Below are 17,005 nucleotides of genomic sequence, written 5' to 3' on the forward strand. Positions count from 1 at the left end.
AGAGCCTGCACCTTTTCTCTGCTGGACTCAAACCAATTGTCCTCTGATTTAAAGATGCCTTATACATATTTTGCTGCATCAAATCTAGAGATGAACTGTAAGGTATTCATAAATAAAACCAGTTGCTAATTTTTCCTTTATATCTTTTATTAGTGACCATCAACAAAAAGCTGACCGAAATCTTATGAGGGATGACAGTAATATAAAGAGGCAGAATCTTACAGGTATGTTTTTCCAAACTGCATAGCTTTTGAAAACAGGATGACTTGGAGATAATGAATTAATTTTTGAAGTCTGCCAGTCAATTTTGTCATTTGCTCACCAGCGTACCAGATTTAAATCTGCCAGGTGAGACAGCAACTGCATGATGCCTTTATGGCTGAGAATGATGGCGTGTTCCACATTAAAAGAACTTTTACCAAAAAAACCCAACCCAACACCTTCAAGAGCAGGTAACAGGATATGAACCAAATCAGAAAAGGTGCAGACAAAAAGGTGGCTTTTGGAGCAGACAAAAAAACATTATATGGTCTCAAGACATATATTGATAAAAGTAAATAAGATTGCTTAATAGATGGTCTGTGACATACTGCACCTGTCCACCCTAGCGTGGAATGGCACAAACCCTGTATGGATGGGGCTGTAGCGTACCCCCCAAAATGGGCTCTATGTTGACCTTTGTCACCCCCTCAGGGAGCTGGAAGGTGAACGCCCGCAGCAGATTAGCAAAGAAAATAAAGAGTTCGGTCCTTGCTAGATGCTCCCCCAAACACACACGGTGGCCTGGAGAAGGAAGAGGGAAGGACAATGAGTAAATTACCCCGACCTCAAAAGCAGTCATAAAGCAAAGGTATTTTTGCTGAGTCCAGAATTTTTTTAGGACTTAATGCAATCAATGACAAAACTTCAGGAAATTCGTCCTTTAAAGAACCCTATCTGCAGCTATAGATAACCATGCACCCCTTCTGCTCTGAGTTTCACTTCAATTACCTCAAAAACCTCATCTTTGACTGACAACTTTAAAGGAATTCGTTCAATCACGCAAATGAGGAATCAGGATTTGCTCTTCCTGGGAGATGTCATGCTCCAGTTTTGTATGCATAAAGAATCAGCACAGCTGCTTGCAAGTACTTTCTAAATGTATGTCTGATGCTGAAATGTATGCCTCAAATCAATAACCATAATCATTAGCAGAGAATTTCCTTCCAAAAAATAGGGCAAGTTAGATGTATACATTTGTCAGGACATCTCTGATCTTCCATGTTATTATTTGTTCAATAGAACAAATGTTTATAGTTGGATTGGGAAACATTACTGAAAATAATCACATTGATTTTATCACTGTTTTCCACAAAAAGGTTTAAAATAAACAACCAATAGGTTTTTAATAGACATCTTAATTCTGCAGACCCAACCCAAACCATTACTGTTTATGCTGTCAGTCCATTTACCTAGTGAGAAGGGTAAAAAGGCTTCTCGGCTCACAAAGTTTCCATCCTTATCCAAGAAGTGACCAGGGTTGAACTGTCGAGGTGTTTCCCACTGCTCTGGGTCATACAAAGACGAAGCGATATTTGGAAGAACAATGGTGCCCTGAAAGGAGAAAAACATTAATTCAGTTCAGGCTGTCAATCCTCCCCCAGCAGTCAGAAAGAGCTAGGTGAGACTGGTGTTACTTTGCTTTCAGAGTTCAGTGTTGTACGCTGGTAGGTTCATTTCCACAGCAGGAACTACAAGGAACGTGAAGTCTTTTTGTTTTGGAATGTCAGTCCAAGCCTGACAGCAGAAGTGGCCATGTCAATAGAAACTAACCACTTGATTTGTACTAAACCCATTTTCTCTTCTGATATTAGAAGCTTCTGTGATTTAGTCTCTTTGACGAAAGCTAGTTGCAAACCTTCATGCTTTTCCCTGGAATCTTTTACAGGCTTTCTGGGGCAAAAATTCAGTCAGAAATCTTTCCAATGCCTTATCAGCACAGATCAATCACAGTATCCTTTAGTATCAATCTCTAAGGTTTTATCTTCATTGGTTTGTAGAAACATTTGCTAAAACCCCCTCTTCCATCCAGGGACATCTTTCACTACTGGTAACCTTCTCCCAAGAGCTGCACCACTCAACTCAGCCTAGCAGATGGTTTCTTGTCCTTGTTCCCATTCAGGCTATGACCCGGAGGTATCCAACCCCACTGCTGTTGAGGAGAAGACCATGGCACAAAGAGATTTTTATCTACACCTTGCTCTACTGATGCAGGAAAGGTCTGTAGCAACTGAGGAACAGTGCCTGTACCTTTCTGAGGGGAAAGCCGAGCAACGTAGTGTCCCTTACACACACTCTGGGCATGCCAACTGAGACAATACTGCTGAAGCGCTGAACCTCATGAATCACAGCATTTGTGTAGGGCAGTTCTTTCCGATCCTCATAGCAGATTACCCGGGAAGGACCCAGAACAGCATCCAGCTCCTTCTGCACTTTCTCTGTGGAGAAATATTCACCGTGTCAGGCGGAAAAATATATCAAGTATTTTCACTAATTCCATTTTCAAAGACATTTACCATTTAGAGCTATGAGGACAGCAACAAAATTAATGTAAGCAACTTTTCTAAAGAAAATAAAAGTAGCAGAGTGTTCCAACAGCTTAAACATGAGACCTCTACTTCTGGGTCTGAAGTTATTTGATTGTAGATTAAGACAAGACATTTGTTGCTCAAAAATTTAAAACTCTTTAAGAGTTGCCTTACCAACACTTAAATGCAAGAGATAACGCTTGCATAAATGTTCAAATAAATATTCGGTGACTGTCAGCAGTCCTTCACAAAACTATGTTAGGTAGACTCTGACAACAGAGATTTAAGTACCTTATGGAATTCAAAATTTATGTTCAGAAAGATTTTTAAATAAAGTAAATTTCTTTCTATGAAGAACTTGCTTGCAAAATCAAGCATGACTGCTTCAGGATCCAGTATAGTTTGAAGTGATCAGTCACTGCAGAAGTATAAATATGCATCTCTGTTCCAGTAGTTCAGAGAAGGAGAGTCCAATTTAGTGATTAGGCAAAAGGTCCAACTTTTCCATATGGTACATAGTGGAACTGCATAACACTGTCATCAGGGGTCAACATCGGCAAAAGTATGAACAGGTTCAAAAAGAAGTTGCCAATTAAATGAGGACAGATATACTCCTGTCAGTTCATTCTGAGAGTCTAGGTGCAATGTATGACTCAAGAAGCCCAGCAAGGATCACTCTGCACACACTCTGCTTTCCCAAGTATGTGCAAGGAATTATATTTAGATAAATAAAATTGTTTAGGTGAGTCAGCACTTTCATAACCTTTATTACATTAGGTGGTGATAAACACGCAATAACATGAGATTAAGTAGACCTTCTTGTCTGACAGCTACAAGTTGAGCAATTTTTTTCTTATCTTCATCTCTTTCGTCCATTTAAAAACTTATTCTCTGGGTATTTGCACATATTCTGCTATCTAACAATGAGATTTCTGTTACCCAGCATAAGAGATTATTCTTCCTTTTGTTTTCCTTTAGTACTCTATGAAAGTGATTCATGGTTATTTGAAAGCTAGACTTAATGAGCTTCTTAAATATACATAGACATAACAGATGAGCCATCAAATTCCCCTCCTGACTGGAATAATTTTTGTTGCAAGAAACTTAAATACATCACAGAGTTAATTTAATCACCAATTAAATAGACACACTGATACCTTGGGATCATAAATGGACTGATGGACAAAAATAAAGTCAAAGTTGCCAGTTATCTTTAGGTGATTATCTTTACTACTTCTGTGACCTACAGAGCACAAAGAAGGGCAGGATTCCCTGTAGCCCTCATCACTGATACTCAGCCAACACAAATCAGAACTGAAGTCAGTTTCCAACGACTGACATCCCTACTATCACACATCAGTTTCTGGTTAATTATTTTCAGCCATCAGCCATGTTTATGACTAAGACAGAACCCAACTCAGGTTCTTAAAGTACCATCAACACCTCACCAATGGCTGCAGCAGTAGCCACTGTTCCTTCAAGGATTATGCATGCAAACCCTCTGACTTCCCAAACAGTGACTCCAGTCCTTTTGCTCCAATGACCACCCTACTACAACCTTCATTTCCCCGAAGACCTCAACCCCTACATCTCAGTCAGCCACAACCCTCTATATATACACATACTTCCCAAACTGTTAACTCTTTCTGGGAACTGCCTTATGCCTGTGACTGCTGTAAGAGTTTGTCTACAGATACTCTGATCTACCGATGCCGCCTAGTGCAGATCTACCAGTACAAAAAGGTCCATGTGCCACTAGCCATATACCAGTATCTAGGAATAATCTCTGATCCCTGAAAATGTTATGACTTGGCCATTCCATTGCATCAGAGGTATTTGTGACATGCTTATCTACTCACCTTGGATGTCTGGATTTGCCACCATATAAAGCAGGCCCCAGTTCAAAGTAGTGGTTGTCGTCTCTGATCCACCCAAGAAAAGATCATTTATAGAATAAATCATGTTTTCTTCATTGTATGTAGACCTGGGTTCATCTTTAGACTGCAAATGATAAGAAAAAGTAGAGGTTTATACATGAAAGTTAGAAAAACCAGAATAGGGTTACATATGATTTTATCACTGGTTCCAAGCTGCAATGTGCTCCACCTATAGTACACTACAGAGAGACTGATAAAGAATATTAGACACCAAAGATGATTGTCAATACAAAAAGCTAACATTTCACAAATGGACAAGCCATGTTCACTCCACTCTTAATAATGAAGCTAAATCGCATGTTCTCCACAGAAAAGGATTGCTGGCTTAATTGTGCAAATAGTGGTACATTTAGAATGTTTTTGTAAGTAAATGTTCCTCTGAAGATGTGTACCAGCGTGTCATTCTTCATGCCTCAAGTCATATATTTAAGAGCGACAAAGCTGGTGAAGGGCCTGGAGAAAAAGCCTTACGAGGAGCGGCTGAGGCAGCTGGGGGTGTTTAGTCTGGAGAAGAGGAGGCTGAGGAGAGACCTGATCGCCCTCTACAAGGACCTGAAAGGAGGTTGTAGCGAGGCGGGGGGTTGGTCTCTTCTCCACGGTAACTAGCGATAGGACAAGAGGAAACAGTCTCAAGTTGTGCCAGGGGAGGTTCAGGCTGGACATTAGAAAGAATTTCTTCAGTGTTAGAGTCATTAGGCATTGGAACAGGCTCCCCAGGGAGGTGGTGGAGTCACCATCCCTGGAGGTGTTCAAATAACGTTTAGATGGGGCACTTCAAGACATGGTTTAGTGGGTTTAGCAGGCATGGTGGCATCAGGTATACGGTTGGACTTGATGATCTTTGAGGTCTCTTCCAACCATAATGATTCTATGATTCTATGATATTCCATCATTTAGTTTTTTAGCAAGCAATACAGTGCCCAGGGAATGAACACTGGGCTGTCAGAAGTTCTTATCCTGTGGTATTCAGGTTTCTTCTCCACTACAAGGACACAATGAGTCAGGTACAGCTGCTCTGGGGTTTTACAGTTTCCGGTTAGAAGTGTGAGGACATGAACATATATGCTGAAACTATGAAAGAATATTGTTATGATTTGGGGGAATTCATTGTCTAATTTTAGGTAGGTTATGCTCTAACCTTTCTTTTGCCTGTGGGGCAACTGGAAAGTGGGAAGGCCATTTTTCCCTGTTGTAATATCATCTAATCTTTTTATATTGCTCCTGCATATCTATTACAGACAGTTCAATTTTTTTAATAAACAAACTTGGATGATTTCCACTCAGCAGTCCCAGAAGTGCTCGCTGAAACAATTTCTGGTCCACTAATGTTCAAGTCTCATAAACCTTAGAACAGTAGTGAAAGGCTTTAGAAGCAGTAACACACTTTGGAAGACCAGCCGTGTTAATATTGTGCCAGTATAAAAAAATTTAAAGCAAGAGGATCCAAGGAACTAGAAGCATGTTAGGCTGACATCCACCCTAGACAAAAAAATATAACAGCTGATATGGGAATGAATTAATAAAGAATTATCAGCCAGAAATACAAATTAATGCTATGTATTATGAAATGGAAAAACTGATCTCGGCAAGGAGATCTGATCTGATTCTTTGATAGAATTACCAGCTTGGATGATAATGACAATTTCACACTTGCAATATACTTGGAGTTTCACAAGATAGTTGCTTTTGTTCCCCAAAAGAATAAAAAAGCCAAGCACTACGAAGTATTCAGAAGACACATGCTAAAAGACTAAAGAGCTGACTGACAGAAACAGCTAATAGACATTCTTCCCTGGATGCATGTTTCCATAGTGTGATTGAGCAGAGCAGCAGAACCAACTCGGGGAACACACAAGGCAGGCGGCGGTCCAGAACGGCAGACCCGTTTGGGCTGTGCCAGGAGATGCAGGATGGGTGCCCACAGCCTGAGAAGGTTGCAGTGCACTCCATTGCTGCAACCAGCACATGACCACGGTGGAAGGGGCACCGCCTGTCCCTGCAGGGAAGCACTGCCACCCAGGAGCAGCAGTCACTACTCACTTCGCCAGAGGCTGCAAGAACAGATACCGTCCACCCTGGATATCTTGTTTGGCTCTCAGAGCCCCTCTTGCCTTATCACCCCCCCAGTAACACCAGTCTCATCTTGTCACTTCCTTCCCTTTCTCCTTTTTCTTCCTATTGCCAAGCAGAACAGGAGGAGGAATATGGCGTACTGCAGCGGAGAAGAGGAGGAAGGAAGAGTGATTAAGTGGAGGTAGAAGGAGTCATAGAGGGGAAGGGCAGCTGCTAGTGCCAGTGATTAGGGAGGGGATCCAGTTCCCAAGAGATTCAGACAAAATAAAAGTGATCCTGGTAAGGTCTAGAAGAGGGAGAGATATGTGTCCCCATTCACAGCCTATACAAGCCTCCTACAGCCTTTCAAAACCTTGCAGATTCCCACCTACCCCTACTATGCCTGCCTGCCCAAAATGTCCTTATTCGTCCCAGTTCCCTTTGTCTGCTTGAAACTTCACTGACCCTGGCACTCTCCTCTTCTCCAGTCTTGTCTGAAAGTCCACTGACTCCTAGGTTATTTCCCCACAAAATGCTCTCACAAATCCAAATGTCCTCTTGCAGCAACCTCTCTTGACAAACTCTTACCAGCCAAATATCCTATCCAGAACACCCCACTCTTGTCTCCCAAGACCTTCCTAGTTCTCTTGTGAGCCACTCAGAAATGCAGTATTCTCTTCTGGAAGCCTTAAATCATTTTGTAACTTGTGCCAATGAGAAAAAATGCAGTGTATTAACCTGCCCTTTAACGAAAGGATTGCAAGATGCTGTGGCATATCACTAATTAGAAAGGATTTAGCAAGTCCCTGGTTACTGGATTCACATTAGGATGTCTATGCAAAGTAAGAGATTGTAATAGGAGGGCTCAGACTGGATAATTTAATGGTCCATTTCACCTTATTCCCCATGGACGTATGATCAGGCAGAACAAATACTTACTTTTTCAATGTGAGCCAGGTAAAAATCAATGAAATCCTGCAGTTCGTCTGGTATTCCACGCTCCGTGTGCATTCTGATCTCTCTCCTTGTAAAAGAGGTGAGGACATCATAGCAAGACAACGCCTTCTTATGAGGACCAGGAAGATGGCGTATCAGCCAGGGGAAGATTTCATACAGCTGTGGGAGCGACACACAAGAGGTACTACAGTCTCTATCACTAGGAAATGCATTTTAGGCCTACTAAAAAGAGAAGGTAATATTCATGTTAGCATGTAGTTTTGGCATCATTAGTAAAATATTCTGACAAAGGCTATGCTTAAGTTTTCAAGTTGTGAAACAGTACAATATATAATTTCTAGCTGTGTTGATGGTAAGATTCAGAGTTCCACAGGCTTTCAGCTCAACCACAAGCCTAATTAGAATGAACTGTATTCATTTATTCCATTTTTCAGTTCATGTATTCAATGACAATGAACCATATTCAAACATTTAAAAAGTGAGATCCTGCCCTCCAGTGGAGAATACCAGGGAGGAAGAAGCAAAGTCATTGCAAACTGTCCTTGCCAGGATGTGCAAAAGCAGGTGATACAACCCAAAGCAAGGGCCGGCTACCAGCAGCTGGCAGACAAACTCAGTAATCCCCCAAAGCACTCTCTACTAATCGAGCTCTCAAGGGTCCTCAATAAGACTTGAAATATCTGAAACCAAGCAAAGCTGAGAAACAGCTACCTGACAATTTTGAGTGCTCCCCTCTGGGAAAGAAGAAGGGGTTAGCTGACACAACCAGGTTGATTTTATCCTTGCCGTTACTGTTTGGCAAATTCTGGCCTAAGATTAGCTGCTAACTATTCTGATAGCTAGAAAGTTCGTTCTGATTTTCAGCCTATATTTATGCCTGGGTAATTTGTATACATTGTGCTTGTATTTTCTCTTAATAGTTCTTTTCCTGCTCGAAACATAATCCCGTGATTTATTTATCAGAAGTTCTACCCTTTCTCAGAATTAATTTTGCTGAGCTCTTCTTGTACTTTCCTAATTATACCGCAGAAAGCACGTCATTAGGTGTTCACTGGAGTCTGGCTGAATTAGGCAGACTATGCTTCCGTCTTTCTGGAAAATCATTTCTTATTTTCAGACATCCAATTATCAATTAATCATTGCCTTATCACAGAAAGGTGGCAGTACAGCCCTTGGTAAATTCACATAGAACTTCATATCCTTTTTGTTTAGTTCCATTTCTGGCATTTTTTTTTCTTTCAAAATCTGTTCAGAAGCCTTACATACAACTGTGGTCTGACTAATCATATATAGTTGCCCTTCTTACAGGCACTCCTACTCTCAAATGCATGCATTTTCCAGCTACTATGGCACCCTAACTATAAGTGGAATTTAGCCGTCAAGGTTCAAGACAGGAACTGAGCCCATCCACCTTCCTGGCTACCAGTCCTGCCAAAACTCCTTCTCCATTTCTGGAGGGGCCCGACCCACAGCATTCTCCCGTTCAGCACCTGACAGCATGGAATCCAGTTAAGAAACAGGGGTGTGGACACATCATACACTTTTTACGTAATACTGAGTAACCTTCTCATCCAGGAAGTGGGAAGATTGCAGCCCTCCCTCTGGAAAAGTTTGAAGCCCTGTTTTATTTCCTAGAACAGTATCTTATTCATTGGACTAAAGCAAAGCTAAGATAGGAAGGAGAGAAGAAAAGGAGGTATATTCTCTGTCCCAAAAGCAGGTCTTGTCTGCCACCGCTACACACAACTTACAGGACCAAAGCTAGGGTAAGCAAAAGGGAACCTGATCATAACTCAGTGAGAAGAATGTTCCATGGGATGTGGGGGGAAATGTCTTTATTACAGGGATTGCTTATGTGTTTTACATTAAGAAGCTACTGCATAAGATGTATGGGACAACTTTAGAAGTGGAACCAGAACCAGAACTCCTGGGCAACTTGGAACACACTTCTGTGCAAAGCAGGGCTCTCTAGTGTCAGATAGGTCCTCGATCCTCAGAAGAGAGCTGATTGTTTTGATTGCCAAGCTGACAGGTGTATTTGCTGGCTTAGCATTGCCTGTCTTCTGCTGCCTGTATCCAGAGCTGCTCCTCACTCAGGGTGAAGAAGTGGAATTTCTCTGGGAAGTCTCCAAGTCTCCACTTCTTATAAAGGAAATGGAGATAAGTAGCCACAGACAAAACATTTAGGTATTTGAATCATTCTTCTCCCTGTTGACTATATATGAACTTGGCCTGTGAATCACACTTTTAGACCTGACATTTAGTATTTAACAATCTTGATGCCCAAGGCAGGAATCTCTTGTGCATAGGGGTTAAGAAACCAACTAACAAACATGACCCAGGAGCAGTCCATCAGCTTGTGCCTTGCTGCAAAGATGGAGGAGCAAACTACCTTATCACAGTACTCAAACATAGGACAATGAACACAAATGACCATGGCTGGTATGTAGAGCTTTACCATGAGACTTTGAGACAGTGCGCTGCCCAGTAAAACTGCATGGGACATCACTCACCCATTTGAAAACTTTTGCCCAAGAGCTACCTCTTGAATCTACATTTCTCACTTTCTGTCTTAGTCAGAAAAAGAGAACAGATCATTTACTTACACGATGAATAAAGCTGCCTCCAAATTTGAATAGCTGCTCTGTGGCTCTAATCAGTTCATGGAAGGTTTCATCGTCTCTGGAGAAGCGATGTCCAAAAACGACAGCACAAATTACATTTGAGACAGAATGAAAAAGAGGGAAAGAAGGATCCAGGGGTTTCTCTGCAACCATAATAATAAATGCCACTGTTAATGTCTCCTGTTTGCTTTAACGAAATGAAAGAATATTATAGGTTCCTCAGATAACTTTCAAGAGAGCATTGCCGTCCACAGAGAAGCAGCAATCTTCTTGCAAAACTGTAGTATCAAACTGATTCTTCACAGCCATGGTGCAATCTCATAATCCCAGGAATGAGTGGCACCCTAAAGAAATGCCAGAGGTGTAAAATATTTCATAATATGATAGAGCAAATTTAGAGGTAAGAGAAAAAAAAAATCTATGCAAGTGTGCTCTCTGGCAAATTTAAAATAGATCTCAAGCATGGGAATTCAAAGGGAATGTGGTCTAAGGGAATCTGAGGGGAGAACTGTAAGAAGAGAGGCAGCCTTATTCAGCAAGGACATAAATACGTGCAAAGCTACTGTATTTTGTCTGACTTTGCTAGAGATGTACAACCTCCAGTAAGATAAAAGGTTGTAAATTCCTTTCAACCAATTGTGTCAACAATAAAACAACTAATTTTAAAACAATTACTTGAAAACCTAATCCCAAAAAAACTACTTTGTGACTCCAGAACAAATTATTATAAACAACTGTATTTATGTATGTATCGATGCAACTGTCCAACACCCAATGCACAATTCTGATTAGCAACTTACAGTTCTGGGCTTTTTTTTCCCGGCACACATAGTCACATCTCAGTCTCTCCCAGTTCTTAAACCATGGGATTGGGCTATATTTAGTTACTTTTAATTGATAAAATGCTAGCCACAGCATGTCCTGATTTACTGTGCCTTTGCATAAAGATCAGTACTGGGAAATCCAACTCACATGCTCCTAACTAGGTTGATCAGGGTAAAAAGTTCTAATGGAGATAAGATTCTAGACACTGCTTTGCAAAGTGCATGCAAATGGTGTTACAAGACTTAATTCATCAGGATTGATAGTGTGTCTGTATCTTTATGCACCAGCACCACATATGAGCCAGTAATGTGCCCGTGAAGCAAAGGCGACCAACATCATCCTGGGTTGCATTAAGAAAGGCATTGCCGGCCGGCCAAGGGAGGTGATCCTTCCCCTCTGGTCAGCACTGGTGAGACCCATCTGGAGTGCTGGGTCCAGTTCTGGACTCCCCAGTACAAGAGAGACATCGACATACTGGAACAAGTTGAACAAAGGGCCACAAGGACAATTAAGGGATTGGAGCATCTGACGTTAAAAGAGGCTGAAAGAGCTGGGACTGTTTAGTCTGCAGAAGAGAAGGCTCAGGGAAATGTATTAAATACGTATAAATACCCGGTGCAGGGGAATAAAAAACATGGAGCTAGACTTTTCTCAGTAGTATCAAGTGAGTCAGTGGGCAAAAAATGAAATACGTTAAATTCTGCCTAAACATAAGAAACTTTTTTACTGTAGCTCTGATTGAACACCAGAACAAGTTACACAGAGAGGTGGTGAAGTCTCCATTCTAGCAGACGTTTAAAACACAACTGGACTCAGCCCTAATAAACCTGCTCTAGTTAACCCTTCTTTGAAGAAGGGGTTAGACTAGACCATCTTCAGAGATCCCTTTCTGCTTTAAGCATTCTATGATATAAACAATAAGCTCCAATTTTGCTTCCCAATTTTAGCAGTTTTGTAAATAACTTTGAACAGGAACAGTCTCCTTGAAAACACAGGACTGGGGTCTTTGCACTTTCACTCCATTTCACATAGACACTGTAAGACACTGCACACTCTCTTGTGGAACAAAAGCTGCTCTTAATTTCAGGGCAGGACAGAGAAGTTCAGGCACTAAAGACATCAGACTAATAACAAAAATGAATCAGTATTTATTGTCAAGATACCTCTCATACTTGCAAAGAAGGCTACCAGGTAGTGGGCCTCTTCTTGAACTCGATGCTCCAGACCTCTTTTCCCCAGACCAAGGTTGCGTAATGTCCTCAGTGCAAACCTTCTCTGCTGCTTCCAGGTGTGACCAGTTGCCAGCATAATCCCTGCATCCAATCAAGGAAGAGCTCTTTATCATGCTAATATTTATTATAGACAAAGACTACATTAAAAGATATACTAAACCACAGAATATAATGAAACTACTGCATTGCCTATGAACACAAAACACAGAGGAACAGCTGAGGCATGTAAGCATGTGGGCAGGGCTAAAATGGACAAACTCAACTGGGTAATAAGACAATTTGCAGGATTAAGCTTGATCCAAGACAACCTGTTATCTCAGAAAGTTTGACAGCTGCTTCTCTATACGTTCTCTAAAGTGTTTGCCTCTCACTCTCTTCTATGCTTGGAGCTCACCTGACCAGGGTAATGATTCTCATAAAGGGAAAAGAGTTCTGGCTGTCCACAGTCAGGGAGAAAAGTTCCTGTCCACAGGGCAGAAAAGTTCAGTACTTAGGCTTTGTGACCAGTATCTCCAGGAGAAATAAACATCCTATACTAACAGGATCTTTAATGCAGTATAAGAATCACCAATGACTGAAACAAATTCATATTAGAAATATTTAAGGAATTAGGTTTCCTTAAAAAAAGTCAAGGTCCCAGATAAGATAAAGGTTGTTTCATAATGCATGTGTTCATGAAAATCAGGAGTTTGGGAATTTCCAGTATTGTTGGGGAGTATGAAACAGCAAGGTTAAAACAGAAGTGCACAGAACCTCTAGATGCAACTGTAAGAGTAAGAAAATATTCACAAAAGGAAGGGAATGGGAAGAAGATCCCACCATCAAGCTCACTCTTCAATTTCAAATGTAATGGTGGGAGGCAGCAAGTCCAGGACAAAGTAGTATGCTGTTTCCTGCTCTTCCTCTGCTTCTCTGTGGCACAACCTAGCACTGCATTATCTCATCACCTCTGAATCTGCTCCAGTGAATATTTCACACAAGGCATTATGAATCTTTTTTCTTTTGCTGGTCTTTTCCTCCTACTACTATCCAAAGGCTATGTCACCCCTCCCTACTTTGCAGTTCACCTGGCAGCCATTCCTGGTAGACAAACCTCGCTACTGGGATACCTTTGGAAGTGGTTACAAGCTACAGAAGAACTGCAATTTGTCAAGATGATGTTTCTGTGCAATATTTACGGCAAGAAATTCTCACCTTTTCCTTTGGCCATTGCTTTAAAGAAAGGCGACACTAGCCTTCCAGAAACATCTTCAGGGTGCATGGTCATACCATCCTTAACTGCTTGAAATCCATTCAGTACAATCACTGGGGTCCATCCAAACCATAAGGTGAATATGTTGCCATGAATTTTTGCCAGCTATAGATGGGAGAGAAGCCAGGAAAGCACAGATGAAATACCACACGCTGCAAACAAACAGAGGATGAACCTGTTTTTACACCGATTACAGGATCAGCCCTAAGGTGGAATGATGTTCTCCATCTTTCCCACAAGATTACAATTACCTGTGAGAAAGCATGAATGTCTTTTCCAGCATTCAGTGTTGGAAACAACTGAGTATTCCAGCTTTTCAGAGCCACAGATCTATGCCAAGAAACATCAGGCAGCTTTTATTACTGTATACAAGCCAAGGCTCAGTTCACAATGATTCATGTGATAAAGGGTATTTTTTTATGCATGAATGTATTTCAAGAGGGTTTCTATCATTTGTACTGGTGAAGTGGTGCAGAGGGAACACAGAAATGTCAGAGGAGTAACTGGCTTGCAGAGATTGGACGAGCTACTTTCTTCTTTCCCCTCGATGTTTGCATATTTAGGTACTGGAACTCGAGTAAGACCATTCTGTCTTACCATGTCCTTACTTCCATTTGGTCAGAATAACTGGCGTACCTTGTCCAAATCACAGTGACAGAAGCCACTGGAGTTGTCTATTGAGAATCCTGAAAGCTCTGCGAGAACCAATAGATCGAAATAGAGGTGGCTTTGTACACAGAAACACTCCTCAAAAAACAACTAACAAAAGGTTCATGGGGTTTTTTAGATTCTATCAATACAAACAAGCAAGATGCACTATGTGTGTACATAAGTATTTACTGCTGTAGCTAGAGAGTGCCAGCTCTCAGAAAGCTAAAAATCCATGCTAAGTAATTTTTTTTAAATAGTATTTCTTTTCCCTCACTGTAAATCTGATATATTATCCCTAAAGGTATTTAATCCTAAATGATATAAATTTTCACATGAATTTGTAAAATTTAGGCTTAAGGGGTGATGAAAGGATATCAAGTTTGACATGAATTTGTTAAATTCAGTGTTAAAAGGTGATGGGTTTAACCATCAGAATGATCTTCACACATTCAGAACTTCCAATACCAGTTTTCTTAGCTTGGCAAACTATCCTACTTTTAACTTTTTCTTATTTTACCAAACAGACCAGCAGTTACAAACCAAACTGAGTGCAATATCATAGTGGCTAGTTAACAATTACAGTACGTTACCAATGTAGTTTTGGGAGAGGACGTTTTCACATAGCAAACAACATGAGAAACGGGAAATTACAGACCTTTAAACGATTAGGAGTATCCGAAAATAAATACCTTCATGAGGAGATCACGATTAAACTGAAAGTTCAGCTGCATCAAGGTCCCAAAAACTGGGAGAGGGATTGGTCCAGGAGGGAGCCGTCTCCGTACTCGTTGCAACTTAAAAAACTGCACAGTTAGAAGAAATACAGCCACAGCTATAAGAACTTGACTTATTGTCAACATTTTAACGGCTGCTTTTACCAGCTTGTCTTTATTGAAAATAGTCTACTGAAGTTATTAAGGCTGGTTGCTCAACCAGTTTTTTTCATAACAGTTTAGATTTCATATAATAACTATTCCCCGCCCCTAACCCTCCCTCTTCATTATCAACCACTCCCTTTTTGTCCCACTTACTACATTCTCATGCTCAAGTATATTTAATAGATGCATCTCCCTCTCCTCATTCAGATTTTATTTATCAAATATGGATCACAGGATTTGTAGATGTTGTGTATTTTTATTTTTATTGTAAACAATTTTTATTGTAAATAATTATTTATTCAGTGGTGTCTTAAAAGACTAGGGCCAAGATTTTCAAGGCAATGTAGATACACATATCCACATGTAAATCTTCCATCTAATTTTCTGAAACAATTGTGGATGGTATGTGCTCCTACAAATACTTCGTGAACGCTTTCAGAAAAGCAATAGCCATATATACAAATTAAGCATGAAAATGTAAGTGGATATTAAATCTTGGAGTTTTTAAAATGTTTTGTATATATTCCATGTACACATATATCCAGTAATGGCAAGGCTGATAAAAGTTAAAAGCCCACATTTATCTTAAGATACATATACAAGTATCTAATGCTTAGTACAAAAAGCACAATTTTTTAGGGTTTAAAATGTAATTGAAAACATAACTGGTTTAATATATAACTTCATTTTTTTTCATAACCTATTTGCAACAGCTAACTTCACTGAGGGTTCTGCCTGAAAGGGGAAATTCAGAAGCAATCTTGACATAAACATGGATACCCTAAAAGATATTTTGAGCAATTATCAGGAAAGGTTGCCAGATAAATAAAGCATATGCATATAGAAAGTACATCTAGTGTGAAACACACAGATTAAAAAAAAAAAATGGGAAAAACCTGTTAGAATCTTGAGCTACAACCAGAAGTAAGGGCCCCAGCAAGAACTAGTCATGACATGCGTGTGCCATACTTGGCAACTTGAGAATCAAGACAGTCAGTAGCCAAGGCTCTTTGCCAAGCCTCCACACACGCAGGAAGTATAAAGCTAGCATCAGGGGAGTTTACACGCCTGCGATCAGACCATAAAAACCACGTGAGAGGGATTCTGGGCAGCACATAACAATGACAGCTATAGCCCTGTGTTACAGATCTAGATTGAAAAGACAGAAAAGGCAATCAGCTGAAGGATTTCTAGCACACCTCCCTTTCTGACCTGCTTGGGTTTTTGTTTGTTTGCTTGTTTTCTGCAGACTTTGTCATATGATGATTTAGAACTGAAAGGCTGCTTGTTTTTAATCTATATTTACAGCAGGTGGCAAGACATTATAGAAATGATCACCAGGGCTGCACAGTTTACATTTACAGTCTTCCTAGCACTATGCATTTTGCTGCTACTATTTTGATAACTGGATCTCTCCTCCAAGAGAAACTTTTCCATGTGTCCTTCCTTCTCTCTTCCAACCTTTTCCACATACGGTTGGACTTGCCTTTTCCTGGAATTCTTTAAAACAGTGGAATGTGTTCACATACCTATTTGTGTGCACCTGTCTGTGCCTTCCCAGTTGTGCTGGAGAATGAACAGATCTTGAGTTCTTATCACAAGGAGTAAATAAATCCCCGTTCAGTGCACATACCTATTGAAAATGGTTAGAACACTTCTCCGTTTACAAAGTTTCTGTCTTTATCCGGAAAGTGGTCTGGGTTGAACTGATCAGGTGTCTTCCATTTTCCAGGATCAGACAGAACAGTTGATATTTGATAAAATTATGGTGTTCTGAAAAAAGGAGCAACGGCTTCAGTTCTGTCTTATTGTTCATATTCATCAGATAAGCAAATAATGACAAATGAGCAGAGAATTTAAAGTCCTAATTCAAAGTCTCATTTTTTAAAAAAATGAGATCAGACTTTAAAACATTTCAAAAGAAGTTTAAACTTTTGAGAATGTTGTGACTTCCTTTCCTTTATTACTCGCTGTCAATAAGTTCAATAAAATAAATGGTTAGGATTTTATAACATTCATATTGTTAAAAT

General features: G+C 40.3%; 1 protein-coding gene across 1 annotated transcript; it reads right to left on the reverse strand.

Moving 5' to 3' along the window:
• Positions 1 to 604: 604 nt before the first annotated feature.
• LOC104163051 (cytochrome P450 2J6-like) lies at positions 605 to 14,957 on the reverse strand. The gene is made up of 9 exons (XM_009701930.1): positions 14,787 to 14,957; positions 13,389 to 13,551; positions 12,126 to 12,275; positions 10,120 to 10,280; positions 7,496 to 7,672; positions 4,427 to 4,568; positions 2,290 to 2,477; positions 1,452 to 1,593; positions 605 to 783 (listed from the first exon to the last, which is right to left on the reverse strand). Exons 1-9 carry the CDS (start codon positions 14,955 to 14,957, stop codon positions 605 to 607), a joined length of 1,473 nt encoding a protein of 490 aa, XP_009700232.1.
• Between the last annotated feature and the right edge of the window lie 2,048 nt (positions 14,958 to 17,005).

Source organism: Cariama cristata, unplaced genomic scaffold, assembly GCF_000690535.1.
Source record: "Cariama cristata isolate BGI_N322 unplaced genomic scaffold, ASM69053v1 scaffold3616, whole genome shotgun sequence".
Taxonomy (NCBI): Eukaryota; Metazoa; Chordata; class Aves; order Cariamiformes; family Cariamidae; genus Cariama; species Cariama cristata.

What these genes read in the sequence shown, in the direction of transcription:
- LOC104163051 (XM_009701930.1), bottom strand. Translation starts at nt 14,957, where the DNA reads ATGTTGACAATAAGTCAAGTTCTTATAGCTGTGGCTGTATTTCTTCTA. An exon ending in ATCGTGATCTCCTCATGAAG is followed by an intron (nt 13,552 to 14,786) that starts GTATTTATTTTC and finishes TCCCATCTATAG; the next exon opens with CTGGCAAAAATTCATGGCAA. An exon ending in CTTTTTACCCTTCTCACTAG is followed by an intron (nt 784 to 1,451) that starts GTAAATGGACTG and finishes TTCCTTCTCCAG; the next exon opens with GCCACCGTGTGTGTTTGGGG.